The sequence below is a fragment of the Pseudophryne corroboree genome, chromosome 8 (genome assembly GCF_028390025.1).
Source record: "Pseudophryne corroboree isolate aPseCor3 chromosome 8, aPseCor3.hap2, whole genome shotgun sequence".
NCBI lineage: Eukaryota > Metazoa > Chordata > Amphibia > Anura > Myobatrachidae > Pseudophryne > Pseudophryne corroboree.
The window spans coordinates 34,344,536-34,371,889 of NC_086451.1; the positions used below are offsets into that span (position 1 = coordinate 34,344,536).

General features: G+C 48.3%; 1 protein-coding gene across 1 annotated transcript in view; it reads right to left on the bottom strand.

Annotated features, from left to right (window-relative positions):
- The window catches only part of LOC134948316 (ectonucleoside triphosphate diphosphohydrolase 8-like), an 89,746-nt gene that overhangs the window by 34,075 nt on the left and 28,317 nt on the right, over positions 1-27,354 (bottom strand). The window contains exons 3-4 of the mRNA XM_063936236.1: positions 22,500-22,617; positions 1,963-2,113 (exon numbers count right to left, since the gene is read on the bottom strand). Coding sequence (XP_063792306.1) covers positions 1,963-2,113; positions 22,500-22,617 — 269 coding nt within the window. The remainder of the gene's footprint in view (positions 1-1,962; positions 2,114-22,499; positions 22,618-27,354) is intronic.

Consider the following 27,354-nt stretch of genomic DNA (forward strand, 5'->3'; position numbering starts at 1 on the left):
TGGATATAATGCCACCCGTGTTCGGGGGCCGTTCGGGGTGTCCGCCAAACTCGGACGTTGTTTTAAAGGGGCAATCATTTACAAGGCAAAACCATTCCTTGTACGTGATTGCCCCTTTAAAAAAAAAAAAGTCAGCGTTCGGCTGACATCCCGAACGGCCGCCGAACTTGGTCAGCATTACATCCGGCCCTCTGTATTTATTGTGGACAACTAAACAACTCTCTTTTTTGGTGTACTGGATCAAAGTAAGGGACTTACCACAGGCATATGGAGGAGATTCTGCTCTCACTCGTGATGCAAGTCTCAGGGTGGGGCTGCAGTTAGACAGATCAAACTTAACACTTGGGCTAGTCAACCTCATACAGGACAGGAGGGCGTGGCAGACTGAGCACATGGGTTAAACAACAGCCAATTAGGTTAGAGCTGGGGTGGGGCTTAAAGTTTATATAGAGCCTGCTTTCCTGTGGGCGGGACAACTGACCTAACAGAGAGGTGATCTGCGTTAGCTTAGTGCCTTGGATCATCCAGGTAAATCATAGGTAAACTTAGGGAGGGTTTCCAGTTGCCCAGAGACACTCTCCTACCCCACAGCCTGGCCAGCAGCCACTACATGCACTATAAAGGGCAGAATGGAGCTGCTGAACATGCCCAGTGGCAGCAGATTTTCCTAGCAAGCCCCCACCTTAAAGGGGACAGTGACATAATGTGGGGGGTGACTCATAATGTTGTGTCTAGGGGCAGCCTGACCCCTAAATTTGCCCCTCACATGGGGGGCTTTCCGGTAGGCCACACCCCCTTCGTGATGGCAGTGGAGGATTCCACAAAGCCACGCCCTTTGTCCAAGGCCACACCCTTTTTTGGCAGTGCTATTGGCAGCATTGAGTGTCACCGGTCCGGTGCCACCACTGACTTCATATACATTGTTGTTATCAAATCTGCATGTATGGGGGGGGGCAAAAATGGGTGTATCTATGATGGGTGCAGGGTGATAGGCCAAGGGATGAACTTAAATTAAACAGCATGTTACACGATGCCGGGGGGAATGACACCGGCTTGCTGCACGTCACGCGGCTCAGTAGCCATTGTCATCCAGTCACGTTCCTGGCTGGGAATCTCCCTGGGGAAAGGGGGGGGGGGGGGAGAGGGCACTGCGGAGGTCATGTGACGCACATCTCACAGGGTGTCCAGGAGCTCGGCGGTGATGGTGACTGGAATAACACGGGAAGGAACCTCCATCTGTCCTGTCACCGTAACCCCTGCCCCCATGTGTATTTCCCCTGTACCTGTCTCCCCAGTGACACCTGCAGCTATTCCGCCTGTACCAGTCACTGCAACCCCTCTGCTTGTGTATGCCAACTGTCACGCCAATACCTTCTGCTTCACCCAATCTACCTACCTGTGTCAACTTGTCTGTGTTTTCTGCCATCCTAATAAATTATTAATACTTGTGCTATTTATCTATATTTGTCCCCTATCAACCCCAATGCTTCTGCACCCATTCTGTCAGTAGGTGTTACACCTAATACACATGTTTACATTTTAAAACAGGGTAGGACGGGGCGCGCCAAAGCACTGCCTTGCCCCGGGTGACAAAAATCCTAGTTTTGGCCCTGCTAACAAAACATGAGGTAACTTGTGTATTAAAGCGTTCTCCCTCTGTGTAACGCCAACTAAAGTCACAGCCCAATATTGGTTCTATAACCAGGCGTCATTATAAAGAGAGGGAGATATACTGGAATAGAAGCGCTGTAATACTACTTTGTGCCCAGGCTGTGTACTATGTGGTAAGCCGCAGTGGTGCCATGAATGGGGTGGCACAGTGAGACTGCACATTACCACTATAGTCCATGTGCCAGAGATATGAGGCGTCCTCCCCATATTATCTGTATTTACACAGCATGTCCAGTTTGGAGTCTCCAGCACATAACAGTCTCCAGGTCTTATCGGAGATACAAGACTCACTTCAGAAGCCTCATCCCGGCCGTTGCTCCCAGCGAGGTGGTGGTCTCCTTGTGCTGTCCGGTGGGGATTATGGAGAGCGCCTCATCCATACAGGGCTTCAGTATCTCACCCGCCTGAGCTGGGTTATCAGCGTATGAAGAAAGCCCCAAACCTGCCAACAAAATAACACTATAAGTACGTGCTAAATTCTGATATATTATGTATTTAACATACATGAATCTGTTGCTAATGCCCCCATAAGGCTAAGGTCCCAGCCATATTATTCAGGGTTCCAGTGGAGAGATATTGCAGAAGGGACCCTCTATAAACCAGTATGAATGGCAGGACGGAGCTGTAGGCAGTGATCCACTGGGAATACATACTAAATCCCGGAGGTCGGTATGGTGGCGGTCACATGACAGACCGTGGCACTGACACTGAAGATTCCGACATCGGAGAGGGTAAGTATTTCTACCCCCCACCCCCGTCCCCTACCCTAACCCTCAGTGGGAGAGGGGCGGGGGGCAAGAAGAGGGCTACGGCTAACCCTCTGGGTTGGCCAGCTAGGGCTAACCCCTCCCCTAGTCACATGCTTGGGGCTGCCCAGATCACGATGCGTCCGCAATTTAATTGCGGACGCATCAGTTTGTGGTTGACCCTGGCTGCGCAGCCTGGCTGCGCTGGCAATCGGCCCGGTGCCATTTTTTTTCCGGAGCAGCTGCATGTGACATCACGCAGCCGCCCCAAAAATGCTGACGACATGCCCCCGTTAGGCCCGCCGCACCCACACAATGCTGAAATGCCCCCCCCCCCCCCGAACACCCGCTGCTGTCAGTCACCATGCGGCCGCAACCTTCTAAGATGCGACTGCAAGAAGAAGGGTCGCACATGAAAGTGAAAAGATCGATATGGTCAAAAGGGCGACATAAAAAAGTTGACAGTACAAAAGGTAGACACGCTCAAAAGGTCGACGTGGAAATGGTCGACACATGTTTTTTAGGGTTATTTGATGTTTTACAACTTTTGCTGCATTTACTATCCATGTCACAAACTATTACCTTTAGGTCAAATATGTTTAAAACACAAAGAACACCCCCCCCCCCCCCCCCAAAAAAAAAAAAGTGTTGATTGTTTCTTGTGTCGACCTTTTCCACTTTTCCATGTCAACCTTTTGACACTGTCGTACTTTTGTACCTGTCAACCTTTTCTACTGTTGACCTTTTGACCATGTCGACTTATTGCCTGTCGACCCAATGGCGTCGACCTATTGACTATATTTATTATATAGCGCAGCAAGTTCCGTTGTGCTTTACAAATGGAAACAACAGTGATAGAACTAAACTGGGTAATAACAGTCATATGTTAACTATCTATTAATCCACCCACTACAGCAGAGGATCTCCTGGATCAGACGTGGGGAGGGGGATCTCCTCTGTACTGTATATGTGAGTTCCCCGTACGCTGACCTCATACAGGGAAGGCGCTTGCGGCCCGCTGGACGCCATCCAACCACGAACTGCCCTGTCAATATTTATCTTTCCCAGACCTTTAAACGTTATTGATCAACAGTCTTACATTGGCAAAGTCAAGTACAGTATACAGGAGAACCCTTTACGTGCTGGACCGTGTAATGTACTGAGACTTCTATACTCTCTACCTGCAAATTACTAATGCCCAGAATGTTACATGTACAGTGCAGCATGACACCTGGTGCCCAAATACCTGCGAGGGGTCTGTTACCTATGAATACGCAAGCGATACAGCCAGGTGCCACAACTCAGTTCCTCCTAACACATCAGCGTTAACATATGAGATAAAATCGGAATCACAATGACATAAGAGTTGCCAGAGAGCCAATGTGTGTTACAGCTTGTGACCTGTTCATACAGTACACCTCCCCTGCTGTGCCCATGGTATAATAAAGGGCTTATTCCACAAGGGTTAATATCCCGGTGTCAGGAGGGTCAATTTGTGTAAAGAAAAAAAGTGTAAAAAGAAAATCAAATGTTTTTACTGACTGTGTGTTATGAAATGTCTTATATAATATTATATATATTTATATATATATATATATATATACACACACACAGACACACACACACACACACACACACACACACACACACACACACACACACACACACACACACACAGATTGAGCCATCTTCATCTTGGCCTTTAATAGTACTAACTGAGCCAGGGCAGTCGGACTTAATCCCCTGCTGTAATGACTTAGGGGGTCATTCCGAGTTGATCGTAGCTGTGCCAAATTTAGCACAGCTACGATCATTCACACTGACATGCGGGGGGACACCCAGCACAGGGCTAGTCTGCCCGCATGTCAGTGCCGGTCCTCCCCGCAGAAGTGAAAAGGCATCGCACAGCGTCGATGTCTTTGCACTTCAAGAGTAGCACCCGGCCAGCGCAGCTTTAGCTGTGTGACGTCCGCCCCCCCCCCCCCTGCGCTGGCCGGACCGTGCCCCCTAAACGGCGGCTTAATGGCGCCGTCCAGCCCCACCCGCCCAGCGACCGCCTCTGCCTCAGAGGTGATCGCTAGGCAATGACGGCTGCCATGCGCCGGCGCACTACGGCGCCAGCACATGCGCAGTTCCGACCCGATCGCTGCGCTGCGACAAACTACAGCGAGCAATCGGGTCGGAATGACCCCCTTAATCCCCTGATGTGTTGTTCTCTCTGTATTCTATTGCATCTGAGAACAATAGCTGAAAGATTTATGCTAATAAACCATGGTGTGCCTAGGCACAGTAGAGAAGCCAAGATAAGCGTGGCTCCATCTGTATATATATATATATATATATATATTTATATATTTATTTATATATATAATTATATTCAATAATACAGAAAGCTGACAACTGACACATTGTAATACAAATCCAGGGAAGAGTAAGTAGTAACTTTAGTAACTATGGCCCTCATTCCGAGTTGTTCGCTCGCAAGCTGCTTTTAGCAGCTTTTCACACGCTAAGCCGCCGCCTACTGGGAGTGAATCTTAGCTTAGCAGAATTGCGAACGAAAGATTCGCAATATTGCGAAAAGATTTCTCTGTGCAGTTTCTGAGTAGCTCCAGACTTACTCTTCCAGTGCGATCAGTTCAGTGCTTGTCGTTCCTGGTTTGACGTCACAAACACACCCAGCGTTCGCCCAGACACTCCTCCGTTTCTCCAGCCACTCCCGCGTTTGTCCCAGAAACGGTAGCGTTTTTTCACACACTCCCATAAAACGGCCAGTTTCCGCCCAGAAACACCCACTTCCTGTCAATCACACTCCGATCACCAGAACGAAGAAAAAACCTTGTAATGCCGTGAGTAAAATACCAAACTACTTAGCAAATTTACTTGGCGCAGTCGCAGTGCGAACATTGCGCATGCGCAATTAGCGGAAAATCGCTGCGATGCGAAGAAAATTACCGAGCGAACAACTCGGAATGAGGGCCTATGTTATATTTACTAATGGCTCAAGTTCAGAACATGGGGGGGCCTCCTGGGCTTCCAGTGAGCGGAACAGGGCGAGCCGCCAAATCCGAAGCGTTGCAGGCAAAGCGAGCCTGCGAGAGTACACGTTTGAATGGTATGAACAAGTTTAATGATGTTCTTAAGCAGTTTAGTTATGCTGATCCAGGGGGTCCCGGGTTCTGAGCTTGAACCTTAATAATGAACAAATTGTAATCCTATTCTGGTTTCTCGGTGGGGATCAGGTTTTCTCCAGTGTTTGACCACAGTTCTGGTTCCCCCTGTATTGCCAGGGGAGTGGTGGTCCAGTGTTATGAGTCCAGATGCGGCATTCCAACCCCTTTGGTTGCACAGTGTATACGATGGCACTTCCTGAATTCACATGAATCCCAGATATGCAGAGACTCCTGTGAGTCCCTGCTGGCTAAGAGTCACATTGAGAAAGGTGGTCTCCCGCAGCAGCAGCAGCAGGGAGACTGCTTCCAGGAGGTCTGAACAGTCATCCTCTGTAGTTGCCACTTTCGGGTTGCAGTAGGGATGGCCATTGACCATCGATGGTTAGCAAACATCAATAGTCTGACATGGATGGTTTCTGCTCCAAGCACATTGCAGTGGCGGGTTCTTTTTGGAGCCCCTGTCCCTGCGGATGAGCAGCGATACATTCGGGCGGTATAATCGCTTCTGATTGGTGCTCCTGTTCACACCCATATCCACAGCTATTTAAAAGTGGTGAACAGAATCATCTTGCACAGTTATCTGGCAGTGCAGCAGTAATTGTGTCCTGTACAGGGAACTGCACATACTGGGGGTCATTCCGAGTTGATCGCTCGCTAGCAGTTTTTAGCAGCCGTGCAAACGCTATGCCGCCGCCCACTGGGAGTGTATCTTAGCTTAGCAGAAGTGCGAACGAAAGGATCGCACAGCGGCTACAAAATAATTTTGTGCAGTTTCAGAGTAGCTCCAGACCTACTCAGCGCTTGCGATCACTTCAGACTGTTCAGTTCCTGTTTTAACGTCACGAACACGCCCTGCGTTCGGCCAGCCACGCCTGCGTTTTTCCTGGCACGCCTGCGTTTTTCCGAACACTCCCTGAAAACGGTCAGTTGATACCCAGAAACGCCCTCTTCATGTCAATCACTCTGCGGCCAGCAGTGCGACTGAAAAGCTTTGCTAGACCTTGTGTGAAACTACATCGGCCGTTGTGAAAGTATGTCGCGCGTGCGCATTGCGCTGCATATGCATGCGCAGAAGTGCCTTTTTTTGCATCAACGCTGCGCAGCGAACATTTTCAGCTAGCGATCAACTCTGAATGACCCCCACTAGACACAGCTCTCAGGAAGTTGTGTCTCTGCCTGCTGCCCTGTCTAATTTCCTGCACCTTTCCGAACTTGTACTGCTGCCAGCCCCTTGCTACTAATACCCCTTTCACACCGCAGCTTGTACCCGGTAATTTGCCGTTTTTACTGGCTTCCTAAATGGTTCGAGCTGCGATGTGAAAGGGTCACCTTCAATTTACCGTTTACAAAATACCGGTATTTTGAAACGGTAAAAAAGCAGGGTCCTACCCGTTTCAGACCCGTTTAATTGTGCAGTGTGAAAGGGTCTGAAACGGTATTTGCAAGCCCCAGAAGGTGATAGGCTGTCTCCATGTGTGATCTCACCAGGCAGTAGCAGGAAATAAACATTTAAAATGACAACCACTGTTTTGTATGGGTGAAACGTGTTCAGTGTGAAAGGTACCAAAACGGTAATGAAATGGTAATATACTGGTTACAACATGCGATGTGAAGGGGGTTTAACTGCTCAGACCCGTAAAGAACCGTTTCAAAAGCAGGTTTTGCGATGTGAAAGCAGCATAAGCTATGCCTCTGAGCTACTGTATTGTGAGGATTATTACACCTCCACTAGATGTACTGGCAGTGCCCACGTGTCATTATGTCCTCCTCCCGTCCATGCTGACGACACTTTGTACCGCACCTGTTACAGAGGGGGTGTTATGCAGAGAGATCATTTAAATGGGGGTGCAAGACAGAAAAATTGGACGGGAATGACCCATTTCAATATATTTACTAATAAAGTTATCTGGAATCTGGTGAGTGCACGACTGCAATCTCTCCAGTCAGGTCACTTCTTACATAGTTTTATTGCGCAATTCCTGTGAATGTGCCGATGACATATTAGCTGCAGGAATGTAATAGGAATATGGATCAATCTTCTGTATAAGACCCACATTGTGTCATCGTAAATGACTCGCTAAACCTGTTCTGCCAATCTGCTACACCTGTGTTATCGTTACCAACCCAGTGATATAGTGTCTTGAGAGCCAGGTGACCTTCAGAGACAAGTGATAAAAATGTCGTAACTCATAGAGTGTCCCAGGTATGTTTTTTTTTTTTAAACACAATTTATTAGAATGATCACAAAATTGTTACATTAATAACAGAACATCCAAGCAGACTGGGTATTCGAAGGACAAATGTAACTAAAGTACTTTGTAACATCAACTGAGTGGATCCCTTTTTTTTTTTTTAATGAAAGTTAAGGGAATTGAGGAGGGTAACTCTCAGCAACGGAGTGGCCGTCCGTCAAAGAGAGTTAACGGAGGAAATGAGAGGAAAGTAATACTCAGAGAGAGAGTAGAAGGAATCGGAAAAATAGAGGAGTTGGATCAAATCCAATCAAAGAGGAAAGAAGGGGAGTAGAAAGGGGGGGGGGGGTGGCCTACAGAGACAAAAGATAAATAGAGCTGCGATGCATGGTGTCAAGTTACAAATGGGGAAGGGGCCTGTTGTAAGATTAGCCATGGGGACCAAATTTTATCAAATTGTTTCGAGGTGTTACGGATAACAGCTGTCATATATTCCATTTTGAGTACGTACCAAATTCGGGAGATTATCACCGGTATTGGGGAGGGAGTCGGGCTCTTCCAGTCCGTGGCTATTTGGCATGTCATTGCCGAAACTACATGCCGAAATAGCTTGTTTTGTTGTCTGTTAAGGGTAGGGAGGGTCATGGGGAGCAGAAAGTATTGGGGGTCGGGAGGAATGGGAGTGTCAAATAAGCGCGAGAGCAAGGTAATGAGCTCACCCCAAATCTTAAAAAATTTTGGGCAGGTCCACCATATGTGCAAGAACGAGCCAACATCCGTGCAGCCTCTCCAGCATCTATCCGAAGTGTCGGGAAACATAGTGTGTAGACAGGAGGGGACATAATACCAGCGATAGAGTAATTTGTAGATGTTTTCTTTAATTCTTACACATATGGAACTGGAGGCTGCATTATCCCAGATATCCACCCAATCTTCGTTGTCTATAGCGAATCCCAACTCCTTTTCCCATGCTAGCTCGTGGGGGGCCCGGGACGACGTGGAGTGGTCGCTAAGTAAAGCATAAATATCTGAGATGAGGCCTCCAGTATTAGTGCGTTTCCAGCTAATATATTCGAAGGGGGACAATTGTCTGTGTAGAAGGGTAGTGGTGATGGTGGAATGAAAATGTCTGATTTGCAGATAACGAAAAAAGTCCGAAGGAGGGATTACTGATCCTTCTCGAATATCTGCAAATTGTGGGAAGGTAGCGTTGGAGGTGATGTCATTAACATATAGCATACCGCTCGAGCGCCAGGATGTATACGAGGCTCTACACGTACCCGGGGGGAAGGCTGGGTTGTGAAATAACGGAATTAACGGGGACGGGTACGGGGCCAAAGCAAACCGTCTGTTTGTCAGGTCCCATGTCGCTAATGAGCGACTTACCACTGGATGTGAGAGGACCGTACGGGGGCGCTGGTTCCGGCGGAGCCATAGTAGGGAGGATAGTGTACCTAGACCCGTCTCCTCAGTCTCAATCCCCACCCAAACCTTCCGCATCCCACCCTCGTTGCACCATTGTGCACATTGAGAGAGTTGCGCAGCGTAAAAGTATTTCCTAAAGTCCGGGATACCCAGCCCCCCACCTCTGGAGGGGCGCTGAAGCAATTTAAGCCTGACGCGGGGGCGCTTACGATTCCAGATATAAAAGGAGGATTGGCACTGCAGGGTCTTGAAAACATAGGTAGGAACATAAATCGGGAGAGTCTGAAACAAATACAGAAGTCGGGGGAGCACACTCATCTTGACAGAATTTATTCTGCCTATCCATGAGATAAAGTAGCTGGACCATTCCAGCAAGTCATCTTTGACTTTCTGCAATAAGCGGGGGTAATTTGCTTGGAAAAGTTGGTGGTGATGATGGGTCAAGTACACACGAGGTACTTGATTTTCTTTGTATACCAGTTACAGGGAAGGATAGCTTGAAGGTCTTGTTTGAGAGCTGCCGGGATATGAAAGTTAAGGACCTCTGTTTTGTTCACATTAATTTTATAACCGGAAAACTGTGAATATGAACGGATCTCAGTTAATAGAAAGGGGAGGGACTGGGCTGGATTTGTGAGGGAAATCAGGACATCATCGGCATATAACGCTATCTTGTGTTCGGATAGGCCTGTGGATACTCCATGGATAGTGGTGTTATTACGAATCTTTGCTGCAAGGGGCTCCATGACTAGTGCGAAAATTAAAGGGGAGAGGGGGCATCCCTGCCTGGTGCCATTGGCAATCCCAAAACTGGCGGATGAAACACCGTTAACCAAAACCTGGGCCGATGGGGAGCGGTAGAGTGCTTTAATCCCCTCTAGAAATTTTCCCGAGAATCCCATTCTGCCAAGAACTGCGAAGGCAAAAGACCACGAAATGCGGTCAAAAGCCTTCTCCGCGTCAAGAGCCAAAACGAGAGCGGGGGATTTCCGTTTTTGAATAGAGTAAATTAGGTCTATAGCCCTTCTAGTGTTGTCGGACGCCTGGCGTCCCGGAATGAAGCCGACCTGGTCCGGATGGACCAGGCCGGGCATCAGAGGAGCCAGGCGGTTGGCCAATATTTTCGCATATATCTTCAGATCGACATTCAATAGTGAGATTGGTCTATAATTTGAGCAACTGGTCAGGTCTTTATCAGGTTTTGGGATTACTACTATGTCAGCCTGGGTCGTCTCCGGTAGAAAGGAGGCCCCCTCGAGAATATCGTTGAATAAAGAGGATAGGTGTGGGGCTAGCTCTTTCGCAAACATTTTATAATACTGGGCTGTGAAACCGTCCGGCCCTGGAGCGGCCGACGAACGCATGGAGCGTATAGCGGCTATTGTCTCCTCCTCCGAGATCCGACTATTAAGGGTGTCTAACTGAGTGTCAGATAGGGCTGGAAGGGGGGTATCAGACAAGTATGAGCGTACTCCTCCAGCCCCGTCAGGTGGCAGAGGGGGCGGGTCAGACAAGTTATAAAGGGAGCTATAAAACAGGCGGAAATCTTCGGTCATCACTTCAGGGTCATAAGTATAGGTTCCCCTTTGTGGCGAGTACAACTTATCTATTGCGCCCAGCGCTTGTTTACGACGTAGTTTGTTGGCCAGTAGGTAGTCTATTTTATCCATTTTATCATAGAAGCGTTGCTGCAGCTTCCGGAGAATTAGTGCTGCGCGGTTAGAGAGAAGGGTATTAAGTTGTCCCCGGAGGGAGTCAATCTGAGAGAGGAGGGAAGCGTCGGGGGATGCTTTATGCCTAGTTAATAAGTTGGCTATTTGAGGTGATCTCCTGCGTCGCTTTTTTCCTAATTGCTGACGATTTCGCCAGCAATGCGCCGCGAATCGTGGCCTTGTGAGCTTCCCACAGGACACTAAGCGAGATGTCAGGAGACATATTTTCGGTGAAGTAGTGTGTGATTGCTAGTCGAATTTCCTCCAGTGCAGAAGGGTGTTGCAAGAGCGAATCGTCTAGACGCCATTTATATTTCCTACGAGGTGAACGGTATATATCTATGAGAAGGTAGACCCCAGCATGGGCCGTCCAAGTCAGTGGCGTGATACCCGCATCAAAGATCAGTGGTACCAGGGCCGAGGAGATGTGGATCATATCGATCCTGGAATAGTGTTGGTGTGGGGCCGAGAAATGGGTAAAATCTTTGGTGTGGGGGTGTTGGGATCGCCAGGTGTCGCAGAGGCCGTGGTGTTTCATGGTGGCAGTGAGAGTGCGGGAGGCTCGAGGCAGGGACATCGTGGAAGCGTGAGGTGGAGGGCCGGATCTATCTAACAACGGGTCAATGATGGTATTAAAATCACCACCCATGATAATGCTTCCCTGTGCTTCTCGTGACAGGTGCTTAGAGAGAGAGTCAAAGAACAGGGATTGGTCTTGGTTGGGAGCGTAAGTGGAAACCAAAGTGAGAGCCACAGAGCGGAGGGTACCCATCACCATAAGAAACCGTCCGTCTGGGTCCGTCACAGTCCTGGAGTGGATAAACGGAATATTACGGTGAATTAAAATGGCTACACCACGTTTTTTACAGTCTGCCGAGGCAAAGTAGGACGGGGAGAACCATTTACCCTTAAGTTGAGTATGGGGACCCGTGAGATGTGTTTCCTGAAGGAATGCTATGTCGACTTTCTCTCGTCTGCAAGCACTCAGGAACACAGTTCGCTTCCTAGGGGAGTTCAGGCCATTTACATTGACCGAGAAGATTTTAAGAGGCATGGCTCTTCACAGGAGGGAGTATGACATATCGCAGAACATGATCCAATAAAGGACTATTTCAGTCAGGGGGAGGCCACCCCTCGGGGCAGGGAAAGAGAAGGAGCAGAAAGGTCAAACAGAAGCCACAAGAAAAAGGAGGAGAGGAAGAACGTAGAGAAGAGAAAGCCCAAACGGGCAAAAATCCCTGAGGTTGTGGGTCCCATTCGGGGACCGCAGGCAAAGAAAACAGTATAAGTAGCAATGTATACATCAGGAAGGGATTGTAGGGGGGTAACTGAGGTACCATGTGAGAAAGGGTAGACTACCCGGGCCACAAGGGTTGAGAATGGCCGTGGCCACTTTACATTTATAAAGAACATAATATAATAAAGAACAAATAGGACTGCGTCCAAGCAATAAAAACACAAGCAAAAAATCAAAAAGGGGGGGAATAATAAAAAAAAAGAAAAAAAAAAGGGGGGGGGGGATACCACGGGAGTACAAATTAATTTAACTTAACTATAACAGCAGTAACAGAAAATAGTTACAACATTGGGTTTTGGACGGAGGTCAAATCCTCCGCAACCATTGCTCATCACGAGGCATAGAGATGCTGCTCCGACAAGGAGGATCTCCGTCCATAGTGCGCTGGCGGGTCACTCTTGTCCAGTCAGGAAGGGGAGGTTGAGTGTGTGGCGATTTAGACGGTGAGGTCGCCAGGTTGGCTGCGGATGATACTGGGAGAAGGTCCAACTTTGCCAGCAAGTCCTGTCCTTGGGTCAAAGTCTTGACAGAGTGAACAGAGTTGTTGACTGAGACGTGAAGTTGAAAGGGGAATCCCCATCTGTATCTAATCTGGTGCTGTCGCAGGACCCGGGTGACCGATTGGAGGTCCCGTCGTTTTTGGATGGTGGAGGGAGCCAGATCCTGAAATATCTGTAACTGCATACCCTTAAACAGGATCTCTGGGGAGTCCCGGACAGAAGACAGGATTTTCTCTTTTGAGCGGAAATAGTGGAAACGGACAATGACGTCCCTGGGTGGTTGAGCGGGGGACGGTTTTGCACGGAGTGCTCTATGAGCCCTATCACATAGACACTCTTCGTCTGTGAGATCTGGTACGGGTGTATGAAGAATTCTCTCAGGAATGACGGCAACGATGGGCCGAGGACCGATTCTGGAACATTGCGTAATCGTAAGTTATTTCTACGCGAGCGATTTTCCTGGTCCTCCTGTCGTTCTTTGAGAGTCTCCATTTCCTCGTGCAACCTAATGAGCTCTCTGTCGAGGCGGTGTTGGGAGCAGCAGAGATCATCAGTCTTTGTTTCCAATGCATCCGTTCGGTTGCCGAGAGCTGTCAGGTCCGATTTAAATTCTGCGATAGCGTTAGAAAGTTCCTGTTTGAATGCGGACTGCACTCCCTCCAGTAGGCTCGACATTATCACCTGAATCTGGGGATCAATACCCGCTTCTGAGGAGCACGGAGAAGGAGGAGAGCCTGCGGTCATGTTGGGGTTCTGCGGGCCCTTAGATTTTGAGCCAAAAAAGTTAGACGGGGCTTGCGTTACTTTCTTGTTTTTGGACATAATGGAATGTATAAAAAAGGGGGATAGGAGTGGGGGAGAAAAAAGAACAAAAAAGGGAAGAAAAAATTATTGAAGAAAGGACACAGTCCGTAGATTGTATAGTAGGCGAGCTGCGCAGGCAGGTCGAGCTGCTGACCTACAGCTCCATCCCGGGCTCCTATGGGTATGGGAAAGCAAGTGTTTCAGGCTTTAGGTAGCTCGAGGGGCGGAGGAGGGAGCCGCAGCAGGTTCGTAGAGATTAACCGAGGTCCAAATTGTGATTTATTTCAGGCTTCAGTTAGTGTAGAGCAGGTCGCCAGCAGCAGCGGCCACCATAGGGGGACAAATATGTCAGCTTCAGGTACACCAATAGCGAAGTTGGAAGGAAGGTGCCAAGGAATATTACATATAAGGTCCAGCTACTTCATTATGGCACGCGTAGTATTTTATTATAATGTATTAAATCATCTTGAGAGTGATTCGAGGATACGTGTATCCGGGTGTCACAACAATGGAGCCATAACTCTTTCAGGTGCTATCCCTGCAGCTGGGGTAAGTCGCAGCCCAACCTCTCATCCTGTGGCCCAGGTACACATGGTAAGTATTAAAGCATTTTTATGGCTATCTCAGTTACGGGCAATAGTGCGAGCAGGTTCTGCAATCCTGCTGGGGCGAGGAAAGCGTGATGTAGTGCAGCTTAGTTTTTACTCCGGCCGATTGCCAGGCTGCAAGATGGTGGCTTTGAATTCCTGTCACAGGCCTCTGTGGAGCAGGAGTGTGAATAGAGAGATAGAATGGCCGCTGTGGCAGCAACTGGTACTCACTGTATTCCAGGTAGGCTGAGTGCAGAAGATTGTGCAGCCTTCATGTGTCTTGTCCCAGGATAGGCACCCACAGAATCCCCAGTGCAGCTGGAGTGCGGAGGGTCCTTCAGCAGGGGAACAGTTCGGGAGCTGCGCCAATGCTTTGGCTGTTCCAGGTGTATGTGCGGCGGCGGTGTTAACAGGCGCCTTGTAGTAATAATAATAATAGTGGGGGCCTTGGTGGTGTACAGCCCCTTCAGGGGTTATTACAGCAGCAGGGGCTGAATTTAGCAGGGGGGAAATTTAATTATAGCAGAAAGGGTCTCACCTCTCCACCAGTCCCTAGCAGAGAAGATCGTATCCGGAGCGTATTTCCACAGCAGACAACTCCTAGCTCCGTGCAGTGCAGGATGAGGTGTTCCCCAGCATCTGAATCAGCGGGAGCCCCTGCCGGTCACCAGGGCAACAGAGTGATTCAGCCGCAGGGAGAGGAGGAGGTGCGCCGCCCGCACAGCTCCGACGGGACGTCAAATCCAGGACCCGTCTTCAGCCGTAGCGGTGGCCTCTGAAAGTCGGGTCACGGGCAGCCGCAGCACAGCGCTTCACCCACTTCGCCTCGGATCCCGGCCGACAGCAGGCAGGCTCTGAGTGATCGATCACAGCCGGCTGCGGGCAACTGTGGCGGCGTCCGCGCCTCGGATCCCGCTGCTCGACCACAGTGATCACGTCGGGTCCCGGCTCCCAGCGAGTGACTAGGCCGCAACCTGCAGGGACAACTGTCCGTGTCCCCCGGCTCCGCGACACCAGGTTACCCGATGCAGGGGCAGACAGGCACACCACAGGAGATGTGCAGCGTCAGGGAGATGCCCAAAAGCTTAGGCTGGGAGCACAATTTAGGTGTTGAAGCGGGAGAGCACAGACACCGCACGTCCCCTTCACAGCTTGCCAGGCCACGCCCCTCCCCAGGTATGTTTTATGAGCTCGTCAAGTTGTCTTATTCCTTCTGTTGCAAGCCAACAGAAGTGGAGGCGGAAGCTACTGGTAAAGTAATCCGCTGTACCTGCCCTGTTTGACTGATTCTCCCTTGGCCCTGTTTCGTGTATCACATCACTGCTAAATCCAAAACCGGGCTTTCCTGCTATGCATACAGCCGCATTTACACTATTATAGTAGCTATAATAAGCACCTTTGCTGCAACTTCTAGTCTAGCGCGCACTTCCGGTCACGGCCACCTTAAATAGTGAACAAATGCTGCACACACATAGCAGGGTATCCGGACTCCAGGTCGACAACAAAAAGGTCGACTCACCTTAAGTCGACGCCAATTGGTCGACACACCTTAGGTCGACATGGACAAAATGTCGACAGGAACAAGGTCGACATGGAAAAGGGTCGACATGAGTTTTTCACAATTTTTTTCCTTTTTTGGAACCTTTTCATACTTAACGATCCACGTGGACTACGATTGGAACGGTAATCTGCGCCGAGTGAAAACGACACCAATCTGTGCCGGTCACTCTACAAAGAAAACGACACCAAAAAAACATAAAAAAATCCATGTCGACCTTGTTCCTGTCGACCTTTTGTCCATGTCGACCTAAGGTGTGTCGACCAATTGGTGTCGACCTAAGGTGTGTCGACCTTTTTGTTGTCGACCTGGAGTCCCAGACCCCATAGCAGCATGCAGGATGACTGGAAACTAGGATATAAGGTATATGTACTCTGTATACAAAATGATGCTTAATACTAGCTGTTCTACACGTTCTCCGCACAGGAGTTTCTGATTTTCACGGTTGTACATATAAATAAGTGTTGAAAATTTGGTAAATCTATAGTATAGAGATGTCAATTTGAGACGTCTTAATGTAAGTAAATATTAATCCATGGTTCTTGGCGTTACCCGAGGAGCACCCGTAGCAGATATGGTAAAAAGTGACAGGACATTTTTGTAGTTTATTAACCACTTGCCTGGCACGGTGGCATCAGATGCGACCATGCCTGCAATTGCTCTATCTGACCTGGTGGCACAGGATGTGACCAGTCAGATAGAGAGTGTTAGCAGCGGCAGGAAAGAGAAACTTCCCTCTGCTGCTGCTGTCAGAGGGACCGGAAGGTCCCTCTGCCTCCCCGCACTCTCCCCCTGTGTCTGCCGTGCTGCCGATCACTGCTGATTGGTCAGCACGGCTGGATCCCTCCCCTCCAGCGGCTGCAGACAATGGCAGCCGCTGTGGAAAGTAAATGAACCCTCCCAAGCCACCCCCAGACCCCCCCCCCCCCCCCTGTATACCTGCAGGCTGCCCCCCAGAGCCGGCCCTAACCAATATGATGCCCTAGGCAAGATTTTGGCTGGTGTCCCGTAGCACCACCGCTGGTTCGCCTCTGACCTTTCACCTCTTTCCCAGCACCACCATCCCTCAGCCATAGCAGTCCTTGTTTTGGTGTTGGTACCCCCTATATTTTAAATAGGAACAGTTCGCACATTTGGCGCACAGCCCAAAAAGGGGTGTGTTTTTGCTGGCAAGGGGCATGGCCACACAATAGTAACCCCAATTCCAATTACGCCACACAGTACTGCAACTTTATTCACATTTGATCATGCGATAGTGTCCATAATTAATATTACATCCCACAGTAGTATCACTTTACCTTATAAACGTTACTCCTCACAGTAGAGCCCCTTATTCACATTACATCACACTGAATTGCTCTTTATTCACATTACACCACACCTTATTGCTCTTTATTCACATTAGATGACACAGTAGTGCCCTTTCTATACGCAATGCCACATAGTAGAGCACCTTATACACATAATGCCACACAGTAATGCCCCTTACACATATGAGACACATTATTAATGTCCTTATAAACATAATGCGCCTTACACATTATGACAACCTTTATTAATGCCCTTTTACACATAATGTCCCTTACACATATGCTGCACATTATTAATGCCCTTATACACATAATGACACACATAGTGCCCCCCACACATTTGCTGCACATTATTAGTGCCCCTATACACATGACACACATAGAGTAGTACCCTGTTACACATATGTCGCACTTTATTAATGCCCTTATACATATAATGACACACATAGTGCCCCTTACACATATGTTGCACATTATTAATGCATTTTTACATGACACACATAATGCTCCTTACACATATTCCGAACACTACTGCACAACCAACCCACTCACTCACTGCCACTAACACTGTGACCTCTGCCTCTGCTTGGATACAGATGTGTCCTCATAAATCTTGCCTCAATGCTAACGTTGGGCACATTTTTTTTATGAAAATGCATCTTATTTGCATTGCTATGTGGCTAGGATGCACAAGCAGCTTCTGTTGATTAAAATGATATGCAGCATGCCTATATGCTGTGTGAGACTGTGGCTGTATCTGCATATGAAATGCTACACACAGAATATAGGCATGCCGCATATCATTTTAATCAGGAGAAGCTGCTGATGCCCCTAGGCATATCAAATGCCCTAGTCAATTGCCTAGTTTGCCTATGCATATGGCCGGCTCTGCTGTCCCCGCTTACAAAATTAAAGCCGCTATAGTCGCGATGTTCCCGATGTTCCGATGGTCGCGATGTTTCGATGTTTTGAGAGAGTAAAAAATAAAACAATAAAAAAATAGTTTTTCCTTTTTTTTTTAAACTAAAATAATTTGGGATAGGGTTAAAGTCAAATTCTTCAGTTAATGCACTCATTAAAAAAACCCGACAATTTCGGAGCGGTTTTCGGCGAAATAAATCGTCAGTTAAGTGGTTAAATTCTACACACTCAATCCAAATTATGATCCGATTGTCCGTTTGGGCGTTAACGTTCACACAACGCAAGCCAAGCATCGGTAATGATGTCATTATGTCAACCCCCTTCTCATCCCCTTAGGGGAGGTTTATTCAAATTCTAATTATGTAGTTTTCCTATTTCCCACCTGAAGAATACCTATGTTACATACCATCTTCCTAACATATCGGGATGTAAGACAATTAGTAATGAGTGAGTGAGTGATGAGTGAGTGATGAGTGAGTGAGTGAATGAATGAGTGATGAGTGAGTGAGTGATGAGTGAGTCAGTGACTGACTGACTGACTGAGTGATGAGTGTGTGTGTGTGTGTGTGTGTGTGTGTGTGTGTGTGTGTGTGTGTGTGTGTGTGTGTAAGTGAGTGACTGATGAATGAGTGACGAGTGAGTGAGTCAGTGATGAGTGAGTGAGGGAGTGAGGGCTTTCGCATTTATATACAGATGGGTCCATATTTATCTTGACCTTTAATAGGATCAACTGAGACTGGGCAGTTGGACTTAATCCCCTGCTGTAATGACTTAGGGGTTCATTCCGAGTTGATCGCTAGCTGCTTTCGGTCGCTGCGCAGCGATCACACAAGGTCTAGCGAAGCTTTTCAGTCGCACTGCTGGCCGCAGAGTGATTGACAGGAAGAGGGCGTTTCTGGGTGTCAACTGACCGTTTTCAGGGAGTGTTCGGAAAAACGCAGGCGTGCCAGGAAAATCGCAGGCGTGGCTGGGCGAATGCAGGGCGTGTTCGTGACGTCAAAACAGGAACTGAACAGTCTGAAGTGATCGCAAGCGCTGAGTAGGTTTTGAGCTACTCAGAAACTGCACAAAAAAACTCTGCCGCCGCTCTGTGATCCTTTCGTTCACACTTCTGCTAAGCTAAGATACACTCCCAGTGGGCGGCGGCATAGCATTTACACGGCTGCTAAAAACTGCTAGCGAGCGAACAACTCGGAATGACCACCTTAATCCCCTGCTGTATTGTTCTCTCTGTATTGTATTGCAGCTGAGAACAATAGATGAAGGGTTTATGTTAATAAACCATGTTGTGACTAGGCGCAGCAAACTAGCCAAGATAACTGTGGACTCATCTGTATATAGATGTGTCTGCATTACACTAATACTACCTGTTAGCCTTAAAATCGTTATGATGCACTTATTATACAGTATGTTCCATATTAATTGGATTCATATTATTTACCGCATGTGGTACCTTAATGAACTTACTATGAATATGGATAGCATTACTAGCACTTGTTTATATTGCTAGTGTGAGGACACATCTAATTATGGCCAAGCTACACGTGTTATAAAACAAGCCATTGAGACGTCAATAAGTTAATCATATGGTACAAAATAGTGTATGCAAGCGCCTGACGGAGGTGGATGTAAATACTGCATGGTAATTACTAGGAATTTTTTAATCTAATTAATACATTTACCACATGGTACTACATAGCTTATGTGAGTACCTGAATACCTGAATAAGATGGACGCTATAATTGCACGTTAATTACTATGTGCAGGTTAATTTCTTCTGATTACAGCACTAATAATGCATATTGACTATACTATTAATGGTGCTTATATCACATTGTGTAAGATAGACACAAGTATTAACATACTGTATATTTATAAGTATTCAATACAGCGCATTAGGAGGGTCATTCAGACCCGTCCACTTTTGCGGCCTACAGCGCAGTTTGACGATGGTGGCATCCCAATGGATGTGACCACAATATGACTGACGGCGGCGGGCCTTTTCAGGGCGGCGATGTGGCGTCGGGGGGTGGGCTGGAACCGTATCGCTCCGATGAAAAAAAATGGGCCGCTGCCATGGGTCAACCTTAGAGCAGATGAGTTCACAATTAGATTGCGGACACATGGGAAGGCGGCCTTGCCCTGTGTTGGGCGGCCCCCAGCATGTGCAGAGATGAACGCAGATCACTAAATTGTATTTCTGGAAGTGAATAGGACATTATTAATGTAGTACAGTAAATAGGTTTTAGATGAAGTGCTCTGGCTCAGTCACATTCACATTACTGTATCCAATAGTCTTCTTTGTATAAGGACTCAAGGAAATGCTATAAAGCCAATATTCCCATGTATGCAAGGATGTCCATGCAGAGGTGCATCGTAATGGTCAAACAAACCCTTCAGGAAAAATCCTCAATTGATAGATCTGCGCCATATTATTAATACAGACGTGGGATATCTCTTTCATTTCAAATCCCTATAACCCACATTTTCATATAGCCCAAAACCCCCCAATTATTTATACAGTGCTGTGTCACATGGGCACGTGTCTCTCCAGCCCCAGCCCACACGTCTCTCCAGCCCCAGCCCACACGTGTCTCTCCAGCCCCAGCCCACACGTGTCTCTCCAGCCCCAGCCAGCCCCTTATGTCTCTCCAGCCCCCAGTGTCTCCCCAGCCAGCCACGTTCTTTCTCTCTCCAGCCTCCTACTGTCTCTCCAGCCTCCTTCTGTCTCTCAAACCCCGGCTAGGCCAAGAGCCGTATTGGGGGGGGGGGGGGGCATTTGGGGATAAGTGCCCATGTGCCCCCACTGTGACAGGGCCCCTCACTACCTGCCACAGATCGGATCTTATTACCGATCTGCAGCGTTGCACTGGCAGTCACTGACTAGCTCCCTTCTGTCTCTCCAGCACCCATTATCTCCTCAGCCAGCCATATTATCTCCTCAGCCAGCCATATTATCTCCTCAGCCAGCCATGTTCTTTCTCTCTCCAGCCCCCTACTGTCTCTCCAGTGCACAGTGTCTCTCCAGTCAGCCCCCTTAGTGCTCTCTCTGACCAGTCTCCTTCTGTATCTCCAGCTCCAGCCAGCCACCTTCTGTCTCTCCAGCCCCCAGTGTCTCCCCAGCCAGCCACGTTCTCTCTTTCTCCAGTCCCGTATTGTCTCTCCAGCCTCTGATGGCTCTCCAACCCCAGCCAGCTCCCTTCTTTCTCTCCAGCCTCTCAGTGTCTCTCCAGCCCACTGTGTCTCTTCAGTCAGCCCCCTTGGCATTCTCTCTAGCCAGCCTCCTTCTGCATCTTCAGCTCCAGCCAGCCCGCTTCTGTCTTTCCAGCCCCCCCAGTGTCTCCCCATCCAGCCGCATTCTTTCTCTCTTTAGCCCCCTACTGTCTCTCCAGCCCCCTAGTGTCTCCCCATCCAGCCGCATTCTTTCTCTCTTCAGCCACCTACTGTCTCTCCAGCCCCCTAGTGTCTCCCCAGCCAGCCGCATTCTTTCTCTCTTCAGCCACCTACTGTCTCTCCAGCCCCCTAGTGTCTCCCCAGCCAGTCCGCTTCTGTCTCTCCAGCCCCCCAGTGTTTCTCCAGTCTGCCCCCTTGGCGTTCTCTCTAGCCAGCCTCCTTTTGCATCTTCAGCTCCAGCCAGCCCGCTTCTATCTATCCAGTCCCCCCAGTATCTCTACAACTTCAGTCAGACCCCGTTTGTGGCTCCTTTGTTTTCCAGCGGTGCAATGCGGTGTGACATGGCGTCACATACATCATGTTGCAATATAAACAATTAAAACCCTTATTGCACCACCCGCTAGTGACAGCGACTCCCCGGACCCCACAGACAGATTATATAGATAGATCTATAACTCCCGTTGCCTCCGGCAGTTCCTCCACTGAGGAGAAGTTGGTTGGTTGCTATTAGCAACTTCTTCACCTGTCCTAGGCCCTCATTCCGAGTTATTCGCTCGTTGCCGAGTTTCTCTATATTGCGATTAGTCACTTACTGCGCATGCGCAAGGTTCGCAGAGCGCATGCGCTTAGTTATTTTACACAAAAGTTAGGTATTTTACTCAAGGCATAACGAGGATTTTTCATCGTTCTGGTGATCGGAGTGTGATTGACAGGAAGTGGGTGTTTCTGGGCGGAAACTGGCCGTTTTATGGGTGTGTGCGGAAAAACGCGGGAGTGGCTGGAGAAACGGGGGAGTGTCTGGGCGAACGCTGGGTGTGTTTGTGACGTCAAACCAGGAACGAAACTGACTGAACTGATCGCAGTGGCAGAGTAAGTCCCGAGCTACTCAGAAACTGCAAAGAAATTTCTATTCGAAATTTTGAGAATCTTTCGTTCGCAATTCTGCAAAGCTGAGATTCACTCCCAGAGGGCGGCGGCTTAGCGTGTGCAAAGCTGCTAAAAGCAGCTAGCGAGCGAACAACTCGGAATGAGGGCCCTAGTTAGAATGTTTGCTACATCTCCCACAAAGTTCTAGTGAAACTAATACCTGGATGTACACATGTTACATGACAGATGCCTGGTTGTTATCAGAGACTTTTTTACCCCACATTTGATCCCTCTTGTGCTATTTACATCAGAAAGGCAAACAGGAGAGTAACAGACGCACCTTGAACCTCACACATATGGATCTGACTGACAACCCCTGTGTCATTCTCCTTGTGTGCCGGCCACTGGTAGACATAAAGTGAAGTATGGGATGATCCAGCATCAAACACCAAGCCGTACTGTAAGAGAACAAAAACAAGTGTACTGTAATAGAGTGTAATACAATGCTACAATATAGAATACACCATACTATAAACTATAATACAGTGTAATGCAATGCTACAATATAGAATACAGCATACTGTAATACAGTGTAATGCAATGCTACAATATAGAATACAGCATACTGTAATACAGTGTAATGCAATGCTACAATATAGAATACACCATACTACAAACTACAATACAGTGTAATGCAATGCTACAATATAGAATACATCATACTACAATACAGTGTAATGCAATGCTATAATATAGAATACACCATACTATAAACTATAATACAGTGTAATGCAATGCTACAATATAGAATACATCATACTACAATACAGTGTAATGCAATGCTACAATATAGAATACACCATACTATAATACAGTGTAATGCAATGCTACAATATAGAATACACCATACTGTAATACAGTGTAATGCAATGCTACAATATAGAATACACCATACTGTAATACAGTGTAATGCAATGCTACAATATAGAATACACCATACTGTAATACAGTGTAATGCAATGCTACTGTTATGAGCCACGGCTGTGGCTCATTCCTGTTTTGCATGCCAGTGAGGTATTTTATGTTATTCTTCTGTTCATGTTCCCCGTGGGTGTCATGGGGTGCTCGGAACTCACCCTTAAGGAGGGGATACTGTTATGAACCACAGGTAGTGGTTCATTCCTATTTTATTTTTATAAGTTGTTTCGCAGGCCAGGATTTCCCGTTGCTCTGTTTAAGAGTACTCTTGGTTGCTGCCGCTGGTGAGTCTGTGTAATTGCAGCTTGTTCCCATGTGTTCAGCCTCACCTGGCTGCTAATTGCATCTTGTCAGTTTGGAGTCATGCAACAGGGCAGCTGCATGAGATTATTAATTAGGCCTCTCTGTTATATGCTGGCTCAGTGCTATTCACAGACGCTGGTGATATTTCTAGGTTTCCAGTCTGCTTGAGTTCTGAGCTTGTTCCTGAGCTCCTGTGTAGCAGTGTCAGTCGAGCTGCTTCCTGTGTCCATTCCTGTGTCAGTCCCTGTGTCGATTCCTGTGTCTGATCCCGTGTCCTGCCGTGAGGCGTTCCTGTCCTGAGGTCCAGTGGCTTTGCCTGTGCCTGGTCAAGTTTCTGGCTTCTTGGTGTCCACCGGTCTGTCGTTTGGGATTCTGCCTGTCCTCCAGTTCTGAGAGTCTGTGTCAGCAGCATTGGGAGTTCCTGTCCGTTTGCCAGTATTCGTACCGGTTCCGTGAGTAGCGGCTCTGCCGCGTCCGTCGGCCTAGGCCGCTGTATTCCGTTATTATTTCTGTCACTGGTATTTTGCAGAGGGTTCTGCTTATGCTGTCACCGCCGGTACACAAAAAGTATTGTGTAGGCGTGTGGTCAGCATTTCCTTTGTTGTTCTTTTCCTTTGGCGGCAAGCCGCGCATACATTTAGTTTTAGGCTAGTTAGTAGCCCCTGGCTTTGGTTGTTTCAGTTAGAGGGCCCCTTGTTATCACCCTGTCTCGGTACACTCTTTGTTTCTCATTAAGACCTGAGGGGGCATTGAAGTTGGGCAGACGTAATCCGCCCTTCAAACGCGGCTGCCATGGGCTCAAGCAACCATAGTCTCGCAAGAGTGTACTGACAGCACGGGCGAGACAACGGAGATAGGGCGCCAGGGGCTATTCCCTTTCCATTCCCCTTTCCCAGCGTTACGTCCTGGTGCTCTGGACTCACTTCATAACATCTCCCTTGTTCTGAGCACCAGGAACCTAACATTATCACCAGCCATACCACAAAAAAGAAATAAAACTTTTTCTTTTTTGGCCCAGTCCAGTGTCTAGTCAAGAATCCAGTCCGGTGTTTAGAATCCAGTCCTGTCTAGAATTCAGTTTGCAGAATCCAGTCCGGTGTTTAGAATCCAGTCCTGTCTAGAATTCAGTTTGCAGAATCCAGTCCGGTGTTTAGAATCCAGTCCTGTCTAGAATCCTGTGTGCAGAATCCAATCCGGTGATTAAAAATCCAGTCTTGTCTTGTCTAGTTTAAGAATCCTGTCTTGTCTGGTTAAAAAAAATAAAAAAAAATCTTGTCTTGTCTTGTCTAGTCTTGTCTTGTCTAGTTTGAAATCCTCCTATGTCTACTATGCAAGCCCTGCAGGCATCTCTCGCAGCCCTGAACTCTGCTTTCAGTGCTTTGAGACCAGAGCGACTAGAAGTTTTGCAGCAATCCCTAAAGCAACTGCAAAACCTTCTGACTAAAATCTTGCTCATCTTGCCAGAAGTCGTTGAGAGTACATCTATCTCTAAAGAGACTCTTGTTCACATGGTGACAAGAGAGTCCTCTGGTTTAATTGAAGAGAAAAGGTTTAAAAGTTTTCTGCGGCCCAGGCTCTCAGAAGAGGAGCGTCTGCGTTGCAGAAACTTAAACTTGTGCCTATATTGTGGGGGTTTAGGCCACTATCTGCAGACCTGTGAGTTGCGCAAGCCAAAGTGTGGTGACGAGTCTTGCCCTCTGGCCAAGTTGAGTCAGGATACAAGACCTACTCCTGTCTCTACTGTGGCAGAGGTACTTGTCACACAACCCACACTAAAAAGCTCTCTGTCCTATAATTGGGGTCCTTGGGCAAGGGAGCCCCATTATAGATTCAGGAATCAAAAGAGAATGTTTCTCTCCTCTCTTGAGGTTCCTGTTGAAGCAGAGTTGCAAGCCCCTGGAGTGGTGCCCGATGCCCAGGTTCCTGGAGTGGTGCCCGTTGCCCTGGTTCCTGGAGTGGTGCCCGTTGCCCTGGTTCCTGGAGTGGTGCCCGTTGCCCAGGGTCCTGGAGTGGTGCCCGATGCTCAGGATCTTGGTGCGGTGCCCGATGCCCAGAGTGCTGGTGCGGTGCCCGATGCCCAGAGTGCTGGAGCGGTGCCCGATGCCCAGAGTGCTGGAGCGGTGCCCGATGCCCAGAGTGCTGGAACGGTATCCGATGCCCAGAGCGCTGGAGCAGTACCCGATGCTCTAGCTTATAGAGGGACATCAAATATTATAGCTCAGGTTTCCATACCAGAAGGGGTCTCAGAAGCTGTTACCCCAGGTAGGGACTTGAAGAGCGTAACCCCAGAAAGGGTATCTAAAAGCATAGTGCTAGAAGAGAACTCGAGAAGCAAAACCCCAGAAGGGATATTTGAAGTAATATCCCCAAGTGGGGTCTCGAGAGACGCAGCCTCTAAGAAGGGTCTAGAGGTCGCTTCCCCAAGAAAGAACTTAAGAGGCGTAGCATTAGTGGAGGTGCTGAAGGTTATAGCTTCAGCAAAAGTCCCGGAAGTCATAGTCCCGGGAGAAGTTTCAATAATTATCGACTCAGAGAGGGAGGCCGATGGCTCGGTCCCAGTGGGGGAGGCCGACGGCTCGGCCCCAGTAAAAGAATCCGAGGTGCTGACCCCAGCGGGGTTCCCGGAGGCCACTGCCCCAGCGGGGTTCCCGGAGGCCACTGCCCCAGCGGGGTTCCCGGAGGCCACTGCCCCAGCGGGGTTCCCAGAGGCCACTGCCCCAGCGGGGTTCCCGGAGGCCACTGCCCCGAGTGGGGTTCAGAAAGTCACTGCCCCGGGTGGGGTTCAGAAAGTCACTGCCCCGGGTGGGGTTCAGAGAGTCTCAGCCTCGAGTAAGGTCAATAGTGACCAGGTCCTAGCAAAGCACTCCAGTCAGTCAGATGGGAAGGAAACAGATCCTGACTCTGATATCTCAACATCCATAATCTTTGATGGGGACTTAGCCTAATTTCTGGCGCTTTACAAACACTATTACATTATTATGTTGTCTAGACCATTTCTGGGCATCACTTCAGAGAACCTTGTGCTTTATCTGATTTATTCTTTTAGAGGAGAGCCTTTTGAGTGGGCGACCAGCCTAATGAAAGCTGAAGATCCCATTCTTCAGGATCCCCCAGCATTCAGTGATGCAATTATTAAAAGATATGGTTCCAAAGTAGAGATGTGCACTTGAAATTTTTCGGGTTTTGTGTTTTGGTTTTGGGTTCGGTTCCGCGGCCGTGTTTTGGGTTCGACCGCGTTTTGGCAAAACCTCACCGAATTTTTTTTGTCGGATTCGGGTGTGTTTTGGATTCGGGTGTTTTTTTCAAAAAACACTAAAAAACAGCTTAAATCATAGAATTTGGGGGTCATTTTGATCCCAAAGTATTATTAACCTCAAAATCCATAATTTCCACTCATTTTCAGTCTATTCTGAATACCTCACACCTCACAATATTATTTTTAGTCCTAAAATTTGCACCGAGGTCGCTGGATGACTAAGCTAAGCGACCCTAGTGGCCGACACAAACACCGGGCCCATCTAGGAGTGGCACTGCAGTGTCACGCAGGATGGCCCTTCCAAAAAACACTCCCCAAACAGCACATGACGCAAAGAAAAAAAGAGGCGCAATGAGGTAGCTGTGTGAGTAAGATAAGCGACCCTAGTGGCCGACACAAACACCGGGCCCATCTAGGAGTGGCACTGCAGTGTCACGCAGGATGGCCCTTCCAAAAAACACTCCCCAAACAGCACATGACGCAAAGAAAAAAAGAGGCGCAATGAGGTAGCTGTGTGAGTAAGATAAGCGACCCTAGTGGCCGACACAAACACCGGGCCCATCTAGGAGTGGCACTGCAGTGTCACGCAGGATGGCCCTTCCAAAAAACACTCCCCAAACAGCACATGACGCAAATAAAAATGAAAGAAAAAAGAGGT